Raw genomic sequence first — 20788 nt, 5'->3', positions numbered from 1 at the left:
CCCACTCCTGACAGGTGAGAACAATTAAACTAACAAAGGAACAACTCTTTCTAAAGAACTGTCTCTGCTGTACTTTCCACTAAGATGTAACTCCTCACTCCATAAACTGAGAACACTTGATAACAAACTTCAAAGTCTTCACTTCATTATCCAACACTACACTCAAGTCACAAAGCTGTAACCAAGTGGTACTGACCTTTTTACAGGGAATGAACAAAGAGGGTAAAGAGAAAAAGAAACTACAAATAGACTCAATTCTGCAGGCCTAACTTGAGGGACTATAAAAAACCAAAAGAGAAAACAGCTACTGTTTCACACGGAAACAAGTCATCACATCCTATGGCATTTTTCATATCTGCTGGCCTTCTCTGGGATGTTTACATATAGACTAAGTCCTCGTTTATCTTTGCTAGAAGTCAGTGACATAGAAAATTCGAAACAGAATGCCTAAAAAATGTTATGACTTTGGCTACACTCACATAAACTTCCTGAAGAAAATTAAAACTGAGGTTTAACATATTCTTAGAATTTTATTATTTAAATATATAAAATACTACACATTGCAGGCTAACTAAAGATAACGAAGCAGATCTCTTTGGCCTGTTTAATAAATGGAAGGTTAATTTGTAGTTAATGCATGGACTGTATCAAACAACTACTAAAGATTTTTGAAAACTTTATCCAGTCAATTTTTTTCCACTGAAATGTAACTTCATTCAATATTCAGTAAATATTTAGTATGGATCTTATATGGGCAATGTATATGTACATCAATGAGTAAAACAGACGTGGTGGTATCTGCCCTTACAAAGCTTAAACCTAGAGCACCAACTCAATGTCAATGTCACGATCATCCCATGGCCCAGGCACTGCACTATCCACTTTGTAGGCTTGATCTTTTAATCTAAAAACAACCCATCTGCAAGGTAGGTGCTTTATATCCCAACTTCATAGGTAAGTACAGCAAGGTTAGTGTCTTGCCCAAGGTCATGGAAGATAGCAACTGATGGAACAGACCAGCTGATGTCAAAGTCCAGCTCCCAACCCATGCACTCTACCATCCCCCAACTCAGTCCCAGAATCACATCTAAAATTCTGAATTAGCCATGTTCAAATTAATGCAGATTTCCTGTCCCCCACCCCAAAAAGTTTTCAATACAAGGCTGACCTAATATTAAAATGATGCCCATTTCCTGAATGCCCATACACCATACATTCTGTGCTGAGTGGGCACATCAACCAGGGTGGGATTAAATAACTGTGGTGTATAATACATAAATGATAACTAACTCATTGTGTGTACACACGTATGTACACAAGAGTGCATGTTAACGGAACCTCCCTTATCTCCCAGCATTATCTATGTAAAGGCCTCTAACAAAAAAAACGAGAAGATATGATTACTTATTCTCAGTAAGTTTTCATTTTAAAGAAGGAAAAGCAGCTTCTTGCTTTTAATACACTTCTGAGAAACTCAATTTGGTGGAGAGAAGGCAATTTCAACGGTAAGTGGAACCTAAGCTGAAGACCCTGATTGCTGCACTGGGGTGACCAGCCTTTGCGTAGGGTTACAGGTACAGACCAGGAACTGGAAGCAAACTCCAAATGTTCCTCCCCCAGCTGCTCACATTTGACTGTGAAACGAAGAGGTGTACATGGTGCTGCACCTTAACGAGCTCGGCCCCCCACTCACAGCAGCAATGGAGATGTGCCTTCCCCAAGGTAACAAGTGGCAGGCGCCCTCCACTACTCCATGTTCAAAGTCAGCACTGAGAATGTATGCTGTTAGGGACAGAAACGACACGAGAGCACATGCACCCGTGCAGGGCAGTGACAACACACTGAGCCCTAAAAAGCCAACTGGAAATAGCCTAACATCACAAAAGACGCATCCCCAACTCTAAGGAATGTCAGGTTTAATTTTAAAGACAATTACATTTTACTAGGCCAAATAGGAGCAAAAATGAATCAATGGTATCTGCTCAAAATAGTATTTGTAATAATTACCTATCCGACCTGAAAATTCATCTCACGTAACAGCTAAAGAACTGATAATTATATAACTCAAGGAAACAAACATCATATTTTTTCTATTTAACAAACGACAGAAACTCATTAGGAATCCACACAGAATTCCCATGCAGAGTATTAGAGGAATGGCTTCCACTACTTAACTGTGAATGAAGAATTAGGTACGAAGCACCACTATTAGAGCCAGACAAGGAACAAGGATCCTTGGTGTTATGCTGAATGGAAACCACTAATCTCAATCATCTCCTTGTTAAGCATTCTCAGAATCCATGATTATTTCTAGATAGCAAATTAATTCTATTATGCTAAGGCCTGGACTTCTATAAAAATGGAATCTTACTGTTTTTTAGTAAAAGTTAGGAATCTTGTTCTTAGGACATTACGTGAATGGCTTCCTCCACATCAGTCCTGTTCAGGGTTCCCCAAAGAGGGCTGACATCCAGTAACACCACAGCCACTGTCTGTCCAATCACAAGCTAAGATCACTGAGGGAAGGAACTATATCTTAGATTCTTCAGTCCCCCTTATGGTGCTGCGCTCAACAAAGAACACAAAGTAGGCTTTCGACAAATGCCTGTCGAAGGCACTGGTGATAACCCAAAACGCTCCTAACTGCACTCTGGGTTATACTGCTCCGTGGTGACAGTGACTCATTCGGGAACAAAACCCTCAAAGCAAACACAGTGACCTAGAAAAGCTATGGGAGCACAGCATATGCAGATGTGATAGCAGGCTCTTTCAGTTATGCATGCTTACTAGAGATCTGCTCAAGCTGGCCCAAGAGCCCTCTACTCAGGAGAGACAATAGGATAATCTAAGAATCCAACGGGAAGAAGCACCAATACAGCAGGACTCAGGGAGAGCACTCGTGCTCTCGCGCTCTCTCTCTCTCTCTCTCTCTATGCACAGCTGCTCCGAAATCCTCTGCTTCTCCCAGCTTCCTGCCCTTCTCCCCTTCCTGCCCTTCCTGTTCACCCAGTGCCTCTGACAGTCCCAAAACACATCTTGTTCTCAAAACTCACCATGCTAAAAGGACTGATTCTAATTTATGGTATAAACAAAGAAATACATCTCTCAGTTAAACCTCAAACCATAAAAAGATAAAATACATAACTAATCAACAACGTGTCAAAGCTATTGGGTTTTTGTTTTCCACTGTTCCACTTGCCATGCATGGTATCTGCTGTGGGCAAAACCAACTCCAATTTCTTCTTCTTGAAATCTTGCAAAGAAACAAAGAACATTTCCTTCTGTTCATCTTTTCCCCTTATAGGTTAAGCAGAAGGAAAAGACGTCTATGATTATTCTTATCTATTAGGTTATCTTTTTGGAAGTAGTACTGAGAAACAAGGAAAGGAAGTGGCTATCCAGACAACAAACACATCCCTTCCAGGAGCAAATATGTCTTCAACATCCCTGTTATTCTTACACAGAAACTGTGAATACGTGCTGAATACAGAACTCAAACAAAAACATCTCTCATAGCAGTAAGTGACTTAGAAAAAGGTATCTAAACCTATAGCACCCCACTTCCCACGCTGTTTCTGCAGACAGCTTTAATGTGCTGTACTAGACCAATCCTGATGACAGAAGTTTCTGCTTTTATTGCTGTTAATACCCTGAGCAATTACTGTAGCTCAGCAGGAACCTCTGCCCTGAACAGCAACTATCACATTGTAATCAGCATTTCATAAGAGACACCATTCAAACACGAAGGCACCTGCTGACGTGGAAACATTGTACAAAAGGGGCTCAGACTCTAATAGGTAGAAGGAAAATCTCTGCCGTTTTATTTCACGGCTGTCTTTTCCATGGTGTGGTGGTATTACATCTGGTAAAGATCACACACAAAGACAACGAGCAGGGAAAGAGCAGTAGCAGCACCACTAGCAAAAGAAAACTCTTCCGGAAACAAGGCCACCGCCCAGATTTGCAGATGTCAGTGCAGCGTCTGTAAAAAACAGTCTTTGGAAGGCAACATATAATAAATAGCAAAGACCTCTAAAAAATGGTAAAACCTCATGTTGACATAAAATCTGAGCAGAAAGCATGTGATTTACAAGATTAAACCGCAAGGCCACCTTGTAAAACTAGAAGGTAAAAGCAGCCTACCAAGAATAAAGAAATCTTAGCAGTAAATGGCCCATTTTACTTTCTTTTAAAGTAGCAAAAAGCATGTTATTACTTACGTGATAATTTTTGAACAAAGAAAAATAAATGGCATGCAACTTTTTAACTAACTCAATCGCATATACTAACTGGACATTTGGAGTCATTTAAAATGCATTAAAAAAAAAAAAAAAAAACTAAGGAGGGCTTCACTGGTGGCGCAGCGGTTGAGAGTCCGCCTGCCGATGCAGGGCACACGGGTTCATGCCCCGGTCCGGGAAGATCCCACATGCCGCGGAGCGGCTGGGCCCGTGGGCCATGGCCGCTGAGCCTGCGCATCCGGAGCCTGTGCTCCGCAGCGGGAGAGGCCACAACAGTGACAGGCCCGCGCACCACAAAAAAAAAAAAAAAAAAAAAAAAAAAAAGGAGAGGCAGAGTTCAGACTACACTACTTTTCTTTAGGCTGAAATGTCACATACAATGTATGTCAGAGCACAAGTATTATCAAAAGTTACAAAGCGTTTTGGAAATAATGGCTGGCTTTCACAGATACTGACACATATCTCTACAAAGCTGAAGAATTAGGATTTCTCCAGACCTAAGAATGTACACAGTGGTTCACAACCTTCAAGTACAATAAGTCCCCTACATACGAACCTTCAAGTTGCGACCTTTCAAAGATGCAAACGTGCGTTCACATGTGCAATCACGTAAGTTAGTGCATGTGTCTGGCGTACATTGTCATGTGCGTGCATCCTCTACAAGTGGTTGTGCTTTTGAGTACTTAACTGTACAGTACAGTATACAGTAGTACAGTATCATTATTTCAAGCCCAGGATGTCTGCAAGCAAGCGTAAAAGCAGTGGTATATCGCCAACTGTGTTAGTTGGGTATACCTAGGCTAACTTTGTTGGACTTAGGAACGCACTCTCTGAACGGAACTCGTTCGTATGTAGGCGACTTACTGTACAGGATCCTCTCTTAACATCTAAATGTTTCAAAAGACTCCCCAAATGACACTACTCCGATAGCACTTCACATAACAACTGCTTGAGGAAAATACATAATAAAGTGATTCTTAACTCTGTACTTTCATTAAATAAGTTAATTTTTAAAATCACAGCAGCATATTAATACATTTGAAAAGCAGTTGTACAAACACGTGTGAAGTATATTTATTTAATTTATTTGAGACTGAGAATGCTTATTTACAGACCTCTGCAAAATCTCTACGGATATCAGGGGATCCAAAGCCCCAAGTGTGAGAACCAGTAGTCTAAAAACAAGAGATTTCATACTGGGCAATATTGGCACTTAGGTACCTGTGAAAGTAAAAGTACCTAAGTACTTTTTAATGAGAAAGTACTGTAGCTATATCATTCCCAAGCCAAACTTCCTTCCCCGACCTCCACCACAGGAGACACCCAGAAAAGGTTCAAGATACACTCCATATTTGCTTAAAATACCTAAGTAAATTACAATTGCCACAGAAAATAATCATCTCTGGCCCATTTATATTCTCTTTGTTCCCCCAATTCATCATTAAATCCAAAGTCTATTTTACATCAGGTTCTTCACAATGGCTGAGAAAAAATGAGCTACTATAGGAGCTCAAGGGAATCTCTGAAATTGTTGTCAGAACAGCTACTAAATGAATAAAAACTTCAGAAACATTTGTTTACACTTAGTGTTATAAAGCTGATTACTGCCTTATTTATTTGAGTGCTGCAGTCACCAGGCAGTCAGCACTCAGAGGTGAACTGGTTACCAAGTCAATATGATAGAGAAGCAATCAAAAGAGACAGCCAGTGGAACTGGGAAAAGAGAAGGTACAGAGTAGGATCAACAGCACATGAAAAGATGCTTACCAGTTTGAAGTCTTGGATGCTACAGATGAAATACGGTGTGTTTGGCCTCCGACTCTCGATATACACACAGTCTTTAAAAGAAAAAGAAAATTTAAAACAATGGCATTTACCTTTAATGGATCAAAGACAGGGCCCATAAAGCCACTGCATAAATAAATAAATGACAAAGCACATGCCTTTTATAGAAAATAAATTTTTAAAGGTGATATTAAATGACAAATAATTTTAAGCTAAAGGAAAACAGCTCTTGGGTTCTTTTTGACCACTTTCTGATAATTTAAATAACTTGATAAAGCCTCAATTATTGTTTCCAGCATCCCTGAAGAAGGGGGAGTGGGAATCCCATGAGATTATCCATAGTCAGATGGAGAAACTTCAATAAAGGGAATTACTTGCTCAAGGTTACACACCAAGACAAAATCTTGAATATATTACTCAGATAGATGCTCCCTGTCTTCACAAAGAGAAACAGCTTTGCCAAGTGCTGCTTTATTTTTAATAAATATTTTGTGAGGAAATAAGTGAAATACGTAAAGACTAGCTTGAACATGCTATTACAACGACCTTTTCACACACATGAAGAAAAAGAAAACCAATCTAAGTATCTTATGGATAACTTTCTATTAAATTTTAACCTGAACATATTTTCTAATAGTAAAGAAAACCAAGGCAGCCAATCAGAGATGGAATGAAGTAAACCAAATTAGATTTTCCTCAGGGAAGAAGGGCACTTTCGTAAATTACATCTGACATGGCAGTGGCTGGGTAATTATTTTTGATGCTCTCAACAGCTGGAGTCTAAAGGTTATTTTTTAAAATGATCAGTTAAGACACATTTTTTTTAAAGAAGCAATGATTTTAAGGGAAGCAGTGACTATAAAGGAATGTAAAAACTCTCCACACTACAAGCGAAGACTCAGAAGTAAAGGCACCTGCAGTCAATCTAATTTTCTAGGGAGAGTGACCGTAATGCCCACGTTTAAAATGCCATATGTTTCATCCTTCCTCATGACCCTTCACAACAAATGTGTCTTAGAATAACTCTAGATGCTTGAGAACAGGGGCAGGTTCCTCTACTTCTTCATTTCATGCATGCTAACAACACCCTCCCCAGCAAAAAGCAAAGGAGCAGAGGTTTTGGAGCCCTCGATCCAGTGGAAATTCTAGTCCCACCACAGGCGCTAGCAGACCCACTAAGAGGCAGAACAGGAAGAAAGACACAAAGAAGACTACAGGCCACTGCCTTCCAAGAAACTTTCTGAAAGATATCAGGATTCTTGTAGCCCGAAGTCATTACAGAAAAAGAAGACTTCTGAAAGTCAATCATTTAGGCATCCAGAATTTCCCAATAGATTTCTCTACTCAGATGTAGGCTCAACAACAGCAATCTGATCTCTGAATCCATATAAAACAGCAGCTCAGGAATGAACTGCTGACTGAGCTTTCTATCTTGTTCCAAAGTCCAGGATGCTGGGAAAAAACTGTTCAACATTCAGGCAACATGCACTTAACACGCTGATCACCTTAAGGGACAAAGAAGAGATCTCTTCCCACTGTGGTAGAGAGTTCTCTACCTAAGCCCTAAGTTGCTGTTCAAGGAAAAACTGAAGAAACCCATTCCCTAAATAAAAACTGTAGCTCCGACTTGCACAGTGTGGGGACAACTCAAGGTTCTTAATTTCTGTGTTCCAATCCTTGTTGTACCCACTACCAGCACTTCGCATCTCTAGACATCCACTGTTTACTCATCTCACCTGAACACAAATCACAGCCCATATGCCCTCTTCTTCCTATCACCTCCTACAGAAGTATTTTCTGTATCTCATAACGTAACACTGTCATACCTAGCTACTGTTCACTGACTTCAAAACTAACAGGTCCCTTCCTAACTAATGATCTCCACTTTCTTAAAGCTCATGTGACAAAAAAAAACTTGCTGTATTCGATGGTCTGATCCCACATCACATCTCGCCCTCCCCTAGGCTGCACTGCCTTAAAGAAACACCAACTCCCGTACCCCATCCATACCAAACCTTCTTTATTCCTTTATTCTTACAAGCACCTGCAACCTTACAATGAGTTACCTCCAGTGGCAGTAAACTCTCATGACTCCTCTGTAAAGAAACAACATCTCCTCTCCTTGATGTAAGATTTCCTTTCCTTTATACGAAGTTGACAACTTACATCCCCCTGTGTGGTCAGTTATTTGGCAGTCAGATGGTCTGCACTGTCTACTTCACTATCAATTTTGAGCTCAAAGAAACCAAACTTATTAATTTCTGCATTCACCCCCCGCCCCAGGGACTAATGTCTGACACTGGTGTTGGTAACAGTAGACAGAACTGAAATCAATGACAGATGGTTAGATAGTGAGGATTATGAATAACTTTATTCTTTTTACACAATGAAAAGCTTAATATTCTTTTTTCATAATCAACAGAATCATTATTACTATAAACCCTCTTATATAAAGTAGGTATTAACTTGTATATTAAAAAGCTTTCCAGAATAGGAGAGAGAATCTATATTCTTTCATTTCTCAACAACAAATTTACATTCAGGAAAATGATTCTCTCTAATGATTATCTAAATGATTATCTCTGAACATATATCTGTTAGAGAAGAAAGGAAAGGAATATGCTGGGATGTCAAGGACAACTACTGATATCCCTTTGCCTAAACACTTCTCCGTGGTCTTACTGGAGGCTGCCCTGCAGCCCTGGCCTGAGGAACGCTGCCATGAGGGATAAGGTAGTGGAAGAGAGTAGATCCACAAACCTAACATATGGAATTACCACGTTTACTTATCAATGCCTTATTACTAGATAAAAAGTCACCTCTTTCTGTTTAAAACGTTATCGTGGCAACCCAAACTGATCCAAAGCTATAAACCCAGATATGAGATTCCAATGCACAAGGCTAGTAATATGTAAAGCAGGTCACTGCATCAAGTGATCTCTATCAGTATTTTGAAACTTTTATGTGAAAAGGTCTGACTGAACTTATCTTCAAAATTAAGTGACAACACTTAGAGTTTATTCTACATAAATGGTCATAAAACACACAATGACCAAGATCAGAAGTTATTAAAATTCTTGACATGAATTAAATTTTTTCACATGTCAAACTTGCCATAGGAATAGGGAAAAATACATTGTTTTGATTTGATTTTTCTAAATCATTTTTAAAAATGAAAGCATGAAAACTTATTGTAGAGTCAAACTTTTCTTTTTAACCCTCCCATAAAGAATAGGAGGATCTAACTAAAAGAGAATACATCCTAAAAGCAATTTGGAATTTAAGTCTCAAACACACACAAAAGTCTACTTATTATTGCTCTTAATGATTTTCAACACAAGGTTAAATAAGGCCATATAACTCAGAAATATTTCCCTCTTGTCTTATTAATTAAGCAGCTATTTAAGAAAATAACTTTACATAGATGTTTACAGTTAGCACAAAAATACAGTGTTTTATCTGGAAAGGGAATGATGAAAACATAAGTCAATATAAAAAGGAACAAAACTGGGTCATTTGTGGAGAAGTGGATGGACCTAGAGTCTGTCATACAGAGTAAGTCAGAAACAAAAAAACAAATAACGTATATTAATGCATATGTGTGGAATCCAGAAAAATGGTACAGGTGAACCTATCTGCAGGGCAGGAATAGAGACACAGACGTAGAGGACGGACGTGTGGTCAGGACGCAGGGGCGAATGGGGAGATTAGGGTTAACATACCTACGCTACCATGTGTCAAACAGAGAGCTGGTCCGAACCTGGGAGCTCAGCTCGGTGCTCTGTGGTGACCTAGCTGTGGGGGGGGAAGGGGAGGGAGGTCCAAGAGGGAGAGGACATATGTATATATACAGCTGATTCACTTTGTTGTACAGCAGAAACAAATACAACACTATAAAGCAACTATACCCCAATTTTTAAAAAAATCATTAAAAAAAAACTCACTTGGGGTATGCCCAGCAATCTTTTAAAGCCAAAATGATTTGCCAACAGTTTCTCATGCAATCTATGGGAGCATGGATTGTCTGAAGTCGGCTATAAAATTGGTTTCAGTCGGTTGGATATTGATCCTCAACCTGAAAATTCCCCATGGCCAACACAAGTACTGCAGATACCTTTTTTTGAGAAAAAGAAAAAGAGCCTTTAAAAAAGAAAGCAAGCCAGCAGTTCTGATGCGACCCATTAAGTGCATAGTGCGCATTTTCAAAATTACCCATATGAAAATGCATATTTACCAGATTGAGCTAACGGCTGCTGCAGGGCAAACGTATATATTTTTAATCTTAAAATCAGCAAGCCCGAAATGGGCCAGAAAAAATGAGTGAGGCTACTACCATCAATATCAATTATTCCAAACAACACAGGGTAACAAATTTTTTTCTTTATCAGGGGTGTCGGCAAATGAAACCATGGGTCTAGGTTAAGATTTATTTCCTAACATGTAGCCTCTGCCTGGAAACGGATCACACGATTAAGTGGCCTCAAATCCTGTGTGCACGATGTGGGCAATGATATTGAACAGGGCGATTCTGGCTGTCTCTCACAACCTCAACATAGCTTTGTGTCCAAGAATCTCTTGTGCCATCTGCAAACAACAGAGCATTTGCTATGCTAGAGAAGGAAGTCAGCCAAAACGCAAAGGCAGATTCTGCAGGCAAAGAAAGCCCCCTCTGCTTTTTCAACCCTCAGCAAATCAGCAGCCTTATGTAAATAGAACAAGAGCAGGGTCTTCTCAAGGGTAAAAACCACAGCCTGAAGCATCAGGCAGTTTGTCATCCTGAAATACCAAGAGCCTGTGAGCATCCTTCCTGACAGCCTCTGCACAAGCACCGTGGACACTGACTCTGCCCACTCACCAAGCAAGCGGCGGACGATGCTCAGCCACGGGCTCTGTCCCGGGAAAGAATTTCTCCGTGAACGTATTTCTGCCTATTAATCTTAGAAATATTGGGTTGGCCAGAAAGTTTGTTCGCATTTTTCATAACATCTTACTTTCACCTTTTGGCCAACCCAATACCCTCTTGCCCCTCTGCAAAGCATGACAGTGCCACTCTAACATAATTTCCAACAGAAAACCTTTCTGTGTGAAGAGCACACGTGAACAAAGCCTTTCTCACAAACAAATTCCCCAGAGACCCAGCTGGGTGGCACAGCAGTGGCCATGGAGGTTGGCCCTCGGGACTGCCCTGCTATCTGGCTTTCCCTTCCTCTTACACAGGATTCCTGCACCGTCGACACTCTGACTACTCCATCAGCTAACAGCAGCTGGTCTAACACTGCAGAATAAAGTCCACAAGCATCTTGCTAGTTAAAACATGGATGCTTCCAAATTTCCAACACACAAAAGGGTATGTGTGCATGAGCACGCATGCACACGCTAGCAACTACTCTGAAATCCCGAAACCCGAATCCCAATCCCCCGTGCGCCCCCTGGCCTCTATCAGAGCCTCTCATCTTGCTTCCTGCTCTCTACAAGAGCCACACCTGTCACCACGCCTCACCTCTCTAAACGATGTACTACTACCTTCCGCACGGTAGACACTCAAAAACTACACGAGGAACAAATGAATTGAATGAAAATATTAAAACAGAAAAGAAGTTACACAAGATCCTAGCAAGAAGGCTATGCTCTAGCAATATCAACATAAAAGATGCGGTTTTCTAATAAATCCTTCTTTAAGAAATATGACTTCCCTGGTGGTCCATCCAGTGGTTAAGACTCTGCGCTTCCACTGCAGGGGGCACGGGTTCGATCCCTGGTCAGGGAAGTTCTGTGTGCCATGCAGTGCAGCCAAAAAAAAAAAAAAAAGAAAGAAAGAAAGAAATAACTCAATTGCAGGATGACCTACTTTTAGTTTTCTGCCAGATTCTTTTGTGGGGAAGGGATATTTGCATTGTCTGGGAATAGTGGGAGAACTTAAAAGGGAAAAGCAAACAAAAATTGGGAAAACAGCACCTCTGTAAGTGAAATCTTGTTAGTCCTTACCCTTTTCCTGTGTTGTGACCCTGAAAACTGTCACCAAAATTGGCTTGATAACATCTTCTTAAAGATTCTAATATCTCAGGTGACATATATCCTTGGTTCCTTCCTTTTCGACCTTCATGAAAATTAAACTCCATGTATTCATGTCTACAGATTCCCAAGTAGTACTACAAATTTTACACGGGTTTTTGTTTAAAAACAACACTATATACATTTAGCAAACATTTACCTTTCTTCAACCTCATTGCTAACAGGGAATTATTATGCCAACAGGGAATTAAATTATGAGAAAAATCAAGTTGGCTGGTGGGAGGGGGTAGAGAAGCAGGTCATAACAAACTAAAAGAAAATCTGTTTAAATTTCCCATTTTTCTCTCTTCTCCTCTAGGAGTTAGAAAATTTTCTAATGCATCAAAAGCCTGAAGACAGATTCAAGACAATTATCTTGCTAACATTAAGAAGTGGTGCTGACTGTTTTGGAATAACTACTGCTGCAAGACCTCCCCCCATTCCCAAATCAATACTATGCTACATGGACTTGAAAACTCTGTAAAACAAGAAAAAAGAAAGATCATCCTGCCAGCAGCAGCAATCTTACTAGTTACACTGATACGCTAAATATTAGCTATGGTTTGACACTTGTATTACTCAAGCAGAGAACATTCTGAGCACTCTCATCACCACATTTTATTCTGAAAATGTTCCTTAAAAAGCCCTCCTTGTGACTCATATTGAATCCCTACTATGAAAAAGATTCTAGCCAGCTTAACATCAAAACTCCAGTAAAGTGATGTCAATCTCTCTACTGCGTCTGTAGATGTAGTAGCTATGTGCCATATGAGGACACAAGGAATCTAGGAGAAGGGAAAGGGCGCCTGGGGTGGCGGCAGGGAGGAAGGGGGGTGTCTATTTTCAAAATCAGTGATGGTCATCTGCCCTGTGAAGCAAAGTGTCTCAGGGCATTAGAGACGTGAGGGAAGGGAATTTCGAGATCACTCTCACTCTTGCTGCCCTACTGTACCTACCTTTCTAATGCCTGAGAAGGCAGGTAACAACTCCATTCATTCCAATCAGTGGATGCTATCAAAAATAAATTCGGCTATAAAATCCATATTAAGTAGAGGATGACTGCTAGTGGAAATGTCTTTAACACAAAGATTACAACTAAAATGTAGCTGAAATATGTACATTCAGGAAACCAACCCAGAGAGAGTTCAAACACTTCCAGGAATACTATGCCCAGTATTCACAGGAAAAAATAACCGGTGACAGGTAGGCTGCAGTGAAGATTCTTCTCTTCCCACATGGCCGACAAACAAAATGCTAGTCTGATCTTCTGGTGTCACATCCTGCAGAGCAGATTTCAAGCAACACTGCCTGCTCCTTTTCAGAAAACAATACACTAGGGGCCTCGGCTTTATAATAAATGGTTCAACCAATTTGCAGTGCTCACTGGAAATACACAGGAGAATTCACAATGCCTGGCTATAATTCTTATTTGGCAAATGATTTTATTATAAACTGGTATCATAGTGAATCCATTTTCTCCACGGGTTTTCTGCTAATGTTTAATGGACTGTCAGTATAATTTAGATTTCATCTATTTAAACTCATTCAAGCCTGGCTCCTGATTATACAGTAAATGGAACATATTTCTACTCAACGAAATTAACGACAGTTAATTGTAATCTGCAGTTCTCAATTTTGTAAAAGCAACTGTTCCACAGTTCAAGCATCAAGCTACAAAATTTGCCAAACCAATTATATTTTTGTACTTTATAGGCATCTACATCGTATAAGCCTTCCTTGTAAGATTAATGTATGTACGTATTCTTTTAATATTTCTTCCCACTCAAATATTTACTACCAACTTTCCAGAAAGAGTTAGGACTTAAATTATAACTAAAGGCTGGGAAAATGAAAGTTTGTCAGAGAGGTGCTCAATTATTTCAGATTTTTTAAGCTAGCAAAACTGAAGATTAAAATTTTCTACCTTACATATTTCTCTGCATACTATTGGACGGTTTTCTTATACATTTCGAATCAGTCACAATGTCAACATTAAGTGAAATTTATTAAAAGTGGGCTAGGGACTTCCCTGGCAGTCCAGTGGTTAAGACTTCGCCTTCCAATACAGGGGGTACGGGTTCGATCCCTGGTCAGGGAGCTAAGATCCCACATGCCTCGGGGCCAGAAAATCGAAAAACATAAAACAGAAGCAATATTGTAACAAATTCAATAAAGACTTTAAAAATGGTCCACATCACAAAAAATCTTTAAAAAAAAAAAAAAGTGGGCTAAACTTACCATATGGATTTAGACATACAAACAGGGCACACAGCACATATTAATAAATACTGTACTGAATTACTTTTGAGTTTGATACTCTGTTTAATAGAAATTTACTTCTGAGTTTTATTTACCAGACAACAATCCCATGAGTGATTTTTCTTATTGAGTGATTGGTCTTTCACCTAATCATCCACACAGCTGTGTAAGAGATGCTTAAAGGAGAAAAAAAGTGTGCAGAAAAAACACCTTCAAGGCTTCCCTGGTGGCGCAGTGGTTGAGAGTCCGACTGTCGATGCAGGGGATGCGGGTTCGTGCCCCGGTCCGGGAGGATCCCTCATGCCGCGGAGCGGCTGGGCCCGTGGGCCATGGCCGCTGAGCCTGCGCTCCGCAACGGGAGAGGCCACAACAGTGAGAGGCCTGCGTACCGCAAAAAAAAAAAAAAAAAAAAAAAAAGCACCTTCAGAGTAACTTATCAAATCAATACCCACACAGATACAGCAAGCATCCAGAATTTGCTGCCCCAAAACGATAACCACCAGGGTCACAGACTGTCAGACTGCAATTCACACAAAAACAAGAGAAGCAAAGGAAAACCACAAGCTATCCTTTCCAGTCCTTTTTTCAGCTTGGTGGTTTACATCTGCTCAGCTGGTTACTGATTCTCCTATAACCACATTCCAATAATGACCCATTCTCATGCCGTTGCCCCTATTAAAGATGCTCTACCTCCACTTGGTCCTACCGCAATTCTATCCAACCTCTAGGACCCAAATCAAGATTCCCACGGTCCTTCATGTCTTCTCCAACGCCACCAACTTACAGTCTGTTCAATTCAGTTGGTATTGCCCACCCACTGCCTGTTACTGACAAATAACGTTACTTGAATGAGTGTAATTTCTCCCCATAAAATGAAGGATCAGAGACTAGAATCCTGTCTACTTTTGTGTCTTGCCTTATCTCACCTCCACAACACCATGCACAAAGTTATAGACAAAGAAGAGTGTGCTCTCCTGTTAGCAGCTGATTAATAAAACACTCCTAATACTACAGCTGACATCTAACAAACCCCAGGAAATTCGACTAGCTTACCCAAAGCCTATTACAGCTTCAGTGGGCCTCAAATTTAATCATTTGCTTTAATTTATATAAACTCCTAAGGGCAAATGAAGCCTGTTCCCTAACTCTCTTTACTCTACCCATACCTCTTCCTTTTCTCCCTTAAATCATTATTGTTTTCATTTGGGGTTTTGTTGTAGTTACTATTGTTTGGTCATGTGTTTCTTTTAAAATAAAGTCAAAGATTAAAGATATTTTAAGAATAATTTAAAACATCACGTCACTTTCCTGTGACTGAAATGTTGAGACCTCAGATTTTCATTAAAGATCTTTAGCCCACTGTGAATTACAAATATCATTTTACAAGTATTCAACAGGTATCTGGGGAAAAATAGTTCCACCTATACGACAATTTGCAATTATCTATCTCCTTAGGATTCTACATGTAATAATTTTGCTTTCTAACAATATACATCATTCTCAGGCTAAAAAGTATTGGGGGGAGGGCGGTGGCAGGATCTTGTCTGGTAATCTGCCATCCACCTGTCACTTTTATAATCAAAATTAGCAAAGATCTGAGCAAGGCAGCAGGATTTAAAATATCCAAATTCCTCTTGAATCCTGAAAAGAGATGAGAGACTTCATTTATTGTTCAGGCCGTAAGAAGCTCTGGATGCTCTGTATGAAACTACTCAACACACTTCAACAGGTGAGTGCAGCTGCTCTGGGCCAATGTAACACTTAATGAGAGTTTTACTTTTTGTAATTTGTACCTTGAAAAAAATCATGTTCTGAACATCTGCTGAGACAAAATAAATCGGAACATTGACCGGAAGAGGGGGGATGAGACCTCTCCATTTCAACCAAAGCGGTAACAGGCAAATCTTGTCAAGATTACATTAGAGCTAAGGAAAGAAGATAAATATATTCTAAAGGAACAGAATCATAAACTCATAAAACATTCACACACAGACTTACGGGCACCACCAGCTAAGCACTAGAAATAATGAAGTGAATAAAAATACTGTCCTTCCCTTGACATGTTCACCATCTAATATTAGAGACAGACATGAAAACAAATAACTATATGTCTTCAATAATTTTAATTGAACTTGTTTTCTACCCCCTGTAACAGAGACTGCTAGCTGAGCATAATTTCATTCTTGCCTTCTTCCTTAAGAAAAGAACAGCTGAAGTTTAGAAGGTGTCTGGCCTCTCAGAAAAAAGACATTTGTCAGCCTCCCTCATAGCTGGTTTGGTCACATGACTAGGCTCTGGTCATGGGATACAGTATTTCAACTTCTGGAAACTGAATCCTGAAAAGAGGAGCCCCTTCTCCCCTTAGCCTTCCTGTTAGCCTGAAGACAAATGTATCGTCTGAAGGCGGAGCATAAGATGGATCACAAGATGACATGGGAACAGCGGCCACACAGAATGGAGTAACCAAATCTTTGACTGTGGCTAAAGAACCAGACCAAGAATTTACTGGTTCACAATTCAGCACCAAAAGCCATTGTACACAAATATCTCTAAATTAGTTTGAAATGGGGCAAAATATTTAAAATACATTCATGGGAAATTCCCTGGCGGGCCAGCGGTTAGGACTCCGCGCTTTCACTGCGGTGGCCTGGGTTCAATCCCTGGTCGGGGAACTAAGAGCCCACAAGCCGCGTGACGTGGCCAAAACCAAAACAAAACAAAAAATAAATAAATAAAATAAAGGACTGTCCAAATAAATAAATAAAATACATTCATGAGCAGAGTGACACCCAAAACAATGATTTAGGGAAAGTATTCTAATTCTTTTAATAGGGAACGCTAGGAAGGAACAGATGACCCTAGCAAGTGTATAAAATCAGCACATAGAGCTCTTGGCAGAATGACTAAAGTAGTTTGATTGGACAGCATAAACCATTACCTTCCAGTGGGATTAAGAATCAAGTCCTAGAGGCAGATGACGTATGTCAGAACAACGTCCACAGCTGCCGCTCTGAAGAGACTTCACAGCCAAGGCAAGTTCCTAGCATGACGCTACCCCAAGGTGTCACAAATAGAAAGAAAAGATCATAACTTCTGCAAATTGACTGGCATTTTGTGTGGAGGGCAGATTGATGGTGTCTAATGGCACCACTCAGGCTCCCCCCTTTCTTTTCCACTTCTGCGTGGGTTTGATTTTAGGACTTCTTTAGCGAGGCTATGTGGCTGCTCCTCAACAAAAATACAGGGGCCACTGATAATCAAATTTTCTGGAACACTATATAATTTATAAAAGTTAAAGCTGACCAGAATTCATACTATACTAAGTTCTCAAAACATACTGCATATTTTACTTCATACCAGAAAGATGATACAATGTCACAGCTTTACCTCCTCCTTTCCACACCATTAACTGTGGATAAAAAACAGCGCAAATGTGTCTGATCCATTCGCTGAGGTGAAGATTTACTACCTAAAGATGACGTAAAGTCTCCTGCTCTGCCTAGAGAACATTTCTCCAGTTTCAAACGCACAAACTGAGTCACTTGCAGAGGCCAAAGTCCTACAGTACACCAGGGTTAGCTAGAAAGAATTGTAATGGCAATTCATTAAAAATCTTTAGCAGTCCAGACATACCCTTTAACTCAGCAATTCCACTTCTAAGGAAAGTGAGCAGAATTGAATAGATAACTATTCACCACTGTTGTTTATAGTGGAGAATATTTGGGAAGAACCTAAAATCCAACTATATATAGCTACTTACATTATGGTGTCTATTGACTAACGTGGGCATGTCTAATTTTTTGTGTCATGGATGCCTTTAGCAATCTCTACACCCAATCTCCACCAAAAAAAAAAAAAAAAAAAAAAAGGTTTTAAATTCACAAAAACATGTATTGAAATACTTGTCATAGTATGAGAAAAAACTGCAATGTAATATATGTGCTTCTTTATAGATTCGTTAAATAAGATCCACTAGGCTACTCCCCCAGTAACCTCCTATGTGATAAACATTATTTTCAGATGGTTTTCTCTACATGATGTCATATAAGAATACCTGTGATTTATTTTGGTGTCACAGGTACCGCCAATATTACTATGGTTTACTACCTACCTTCAGAATTGAAATGAATGCTAAATGTCACTTAAAATGTAACAAATTAGTGAAAATAAAGATGCCATTTTTTACCCACCCAAGTTCACAGTTTCCTGAATTCTATTCACAGTCACCTAGGTTGACGATGGACCCAAGGTTAAGAATTCCAGTTTTAATGGCATACTAAGCAGCAGTAATGACTCTGATTAATTCCTGGCATGACAATAAATTCAAGACATGTTAAGTTAAAAAGCATTATCACAAAACAGCGAATAGCAGAATCCTACACCTGTTTACTAAGGCAAGTGACCATACAACACAATATTAACAGTAATTTAGTGACTTTAATTTTTAACTTTTGCTTAACTGAATATTTCAATTTTCTTCCTTGAAAATGTATTATTTGTTCATCAAAAACAAAAAGAAAAAAAATGCAGGAAGGAAAATATGGGGGAGAAATAAAAAGAAAGGCCTATAACCAAATATTATAAATGTGCTCATAGGACAAAGGCAAAAAGCAGCAGGTAAATTCTGGGGAGAGAACAAAATGGAGCACCTCTAATCATTACAGAAGTTGGGTAACAGAAATAAGGCTGAAAAGGGAGTTGGAAATCCATATGTCTGTGTATAAGATGCCACAGCACTGAGAATCCTAGCAGCTGGGAGATAATAGAAGTAAAACATATGACAAAACTGATGGTCTCTACAACAACTAGCCTCCACCAATCACGATCTGAATGCCAGGTGCAATTTTTAAAAAAGACTGCTCTCAAACACAACTTCAGACTTGCAAAACAAACAGTGAAGGGACCTAACTACCATAATGAATGCTGCATAGTAAGAAAACCACAAGAAGGTTATACGTTTGGTTGTCTAACATTCTTGGATTTGATATGAACCAACACATACATAGTCCTTCCTGTCATTGACAGAACCCCAGTTTGTATCTACATTATTCACACTCCCCTCTGTTGTGTTTGGGGGGAAAGAAAAGACTTTTTAGCCTTTTTTAAGGTCACTGATTTAATTTCATGTTATTTGGCAGCATGAAGCTGCCCTTAACCACTAAGGATTATCCAGATTTTTACACAAGCTTATACAAGTCTAGGATCCTTTACCGAGGCAGTTATGTTCATCACTCTCCTGCCTTTACTCCACCATCACCACTCAGTTAAATATAAATTAACAGTTTTTAAAATGACCATTCAACATAATGCTTAAGGGATTTCCTCTCTGTGACAGAACCCAGGAACCAATTCTTAGATACATAATGTTGGCATATTGAAGATGAACTTAAAATGGTTCTTCCGTTTTGAGGCTGAGGGAGGGAGGGAGGGAGGGAGGGAGGGAGGAAGGAAGGAAGGAAGGAAGGAAGGAAGGACGGAAGGAAGGAAGGAAGGAAGAAAGAAAGACAGACTGCTCTCCATAATGCCAAATATCTATTTTTTGGATAGTTGCTGCAGACTTCGAAATCATTCTCATTTATGAGCCTGAAAGACAGCCCAGGGTTTTTCTCCCTCAAAATGCCTTCTAGGGCTTTTCAACATAATGCTTAAGGGATTTCCTCTCTGTGACAGAACCCAGGAACCAATTCTTAGATACATAATGTTGGCATATTGAAGATGAACTTAAAATGGTTCTTCCGTTTTGAGGCCATGTGTAAAGTTTAATCATACTGTAAAATATCTATTCCGCATTAGAAATAGCTAGTTGACAGCTTATACTTCTCAAAACTCAGGTTGTTAACATACACAAACTCAGTTTCTATATGTGAAGTTAGTGAGTCTTTTGTGTTACTCCAAAATAAAGGCAATGATTTATTTTTTCCCAATCTCAATACAATTTGAGCTAATCACTCAAGCTGGATACCTTACGTTTTAAAGCTGGAATCAGCAGTAGCCCTATGGGAAGTTAGACAAAGCACTGACTTTTAAATATAGGCACTTAAAATGATCTGTTGTTTTCTTTTGGAAGTAGAATTAGAATAGTTAATACTCATCCACAAACCATTATTATGTGTACATTATTGTTGCAATTGTGGTCACAGAAAATTTTATTTATTTGTATGCCAGCTTATATTGTGAGAACACATTTAGTCAGTTTGGGTTTCATCAGTCCTGTTATCCTTGTCCTTGGAACATCCTTCATGTATCTGAGGTTTCTAGTTGAAAAGTTTACTGTAAAAAAAAAAAATCAAAAACAAAAAAATGTATTGTTTTTACAGAATAAATTTATTGGAATGTATACTGGGAGTAAGGTTTGAGGTTGTAAACAACTAAGTTAGTGTAATTTAGCTTCATATATGTAACGTGAGGTATTAATGTAATTCATATATTAAAGCAAAAATTGTTAACAGCAA

The 20788-nt window shown here is 39.3% G+C and overlaps 1 protein-coding gene across 1 annotated transcript in view; it reads right to left on the bottom strand.

Moving 5' to 3' along the window:
- RERE (arginine-glutamic acid dipeptide repeats) overlaps positions 1-20788 on the bottom strand; it is a 423849-nt gene that overhangs the window by 222488 nt on the left and 180573 nt on the right. The window contains exon 3 of the mRNA XM_024750016.1: positions 6009-6079. Coding sequence (XP_024605784.1) covers positions 6009-6079 — 71 coding nt within the window. The remainder of the gene's footprint in view (positions 1-6008; positions 6080-20788) is intronic.

This window comes from Neophocaena asiaeorientalis, unplaced genomic scaffold (genome assembly GCF_003031525.2).
Source record: "Neophocaena asiaeorientalis asiaeorientalis breed wild unplaced genomic scaffold, Neophocaena_asiaeorientalis_V1.1 scaffold275, whole genome shotgun sequence".
NCBI lineage: Eukaryota > Metazoa > Chordata > Mammalia > Artiodactyla > Phocoenidae > Neophocaena > Neophocaena asiaeorientalis.
Note: the sequence above shows the minus strand (reverse complement) of the source record. Positions and strands in the feature narration are given on the sequence as shown.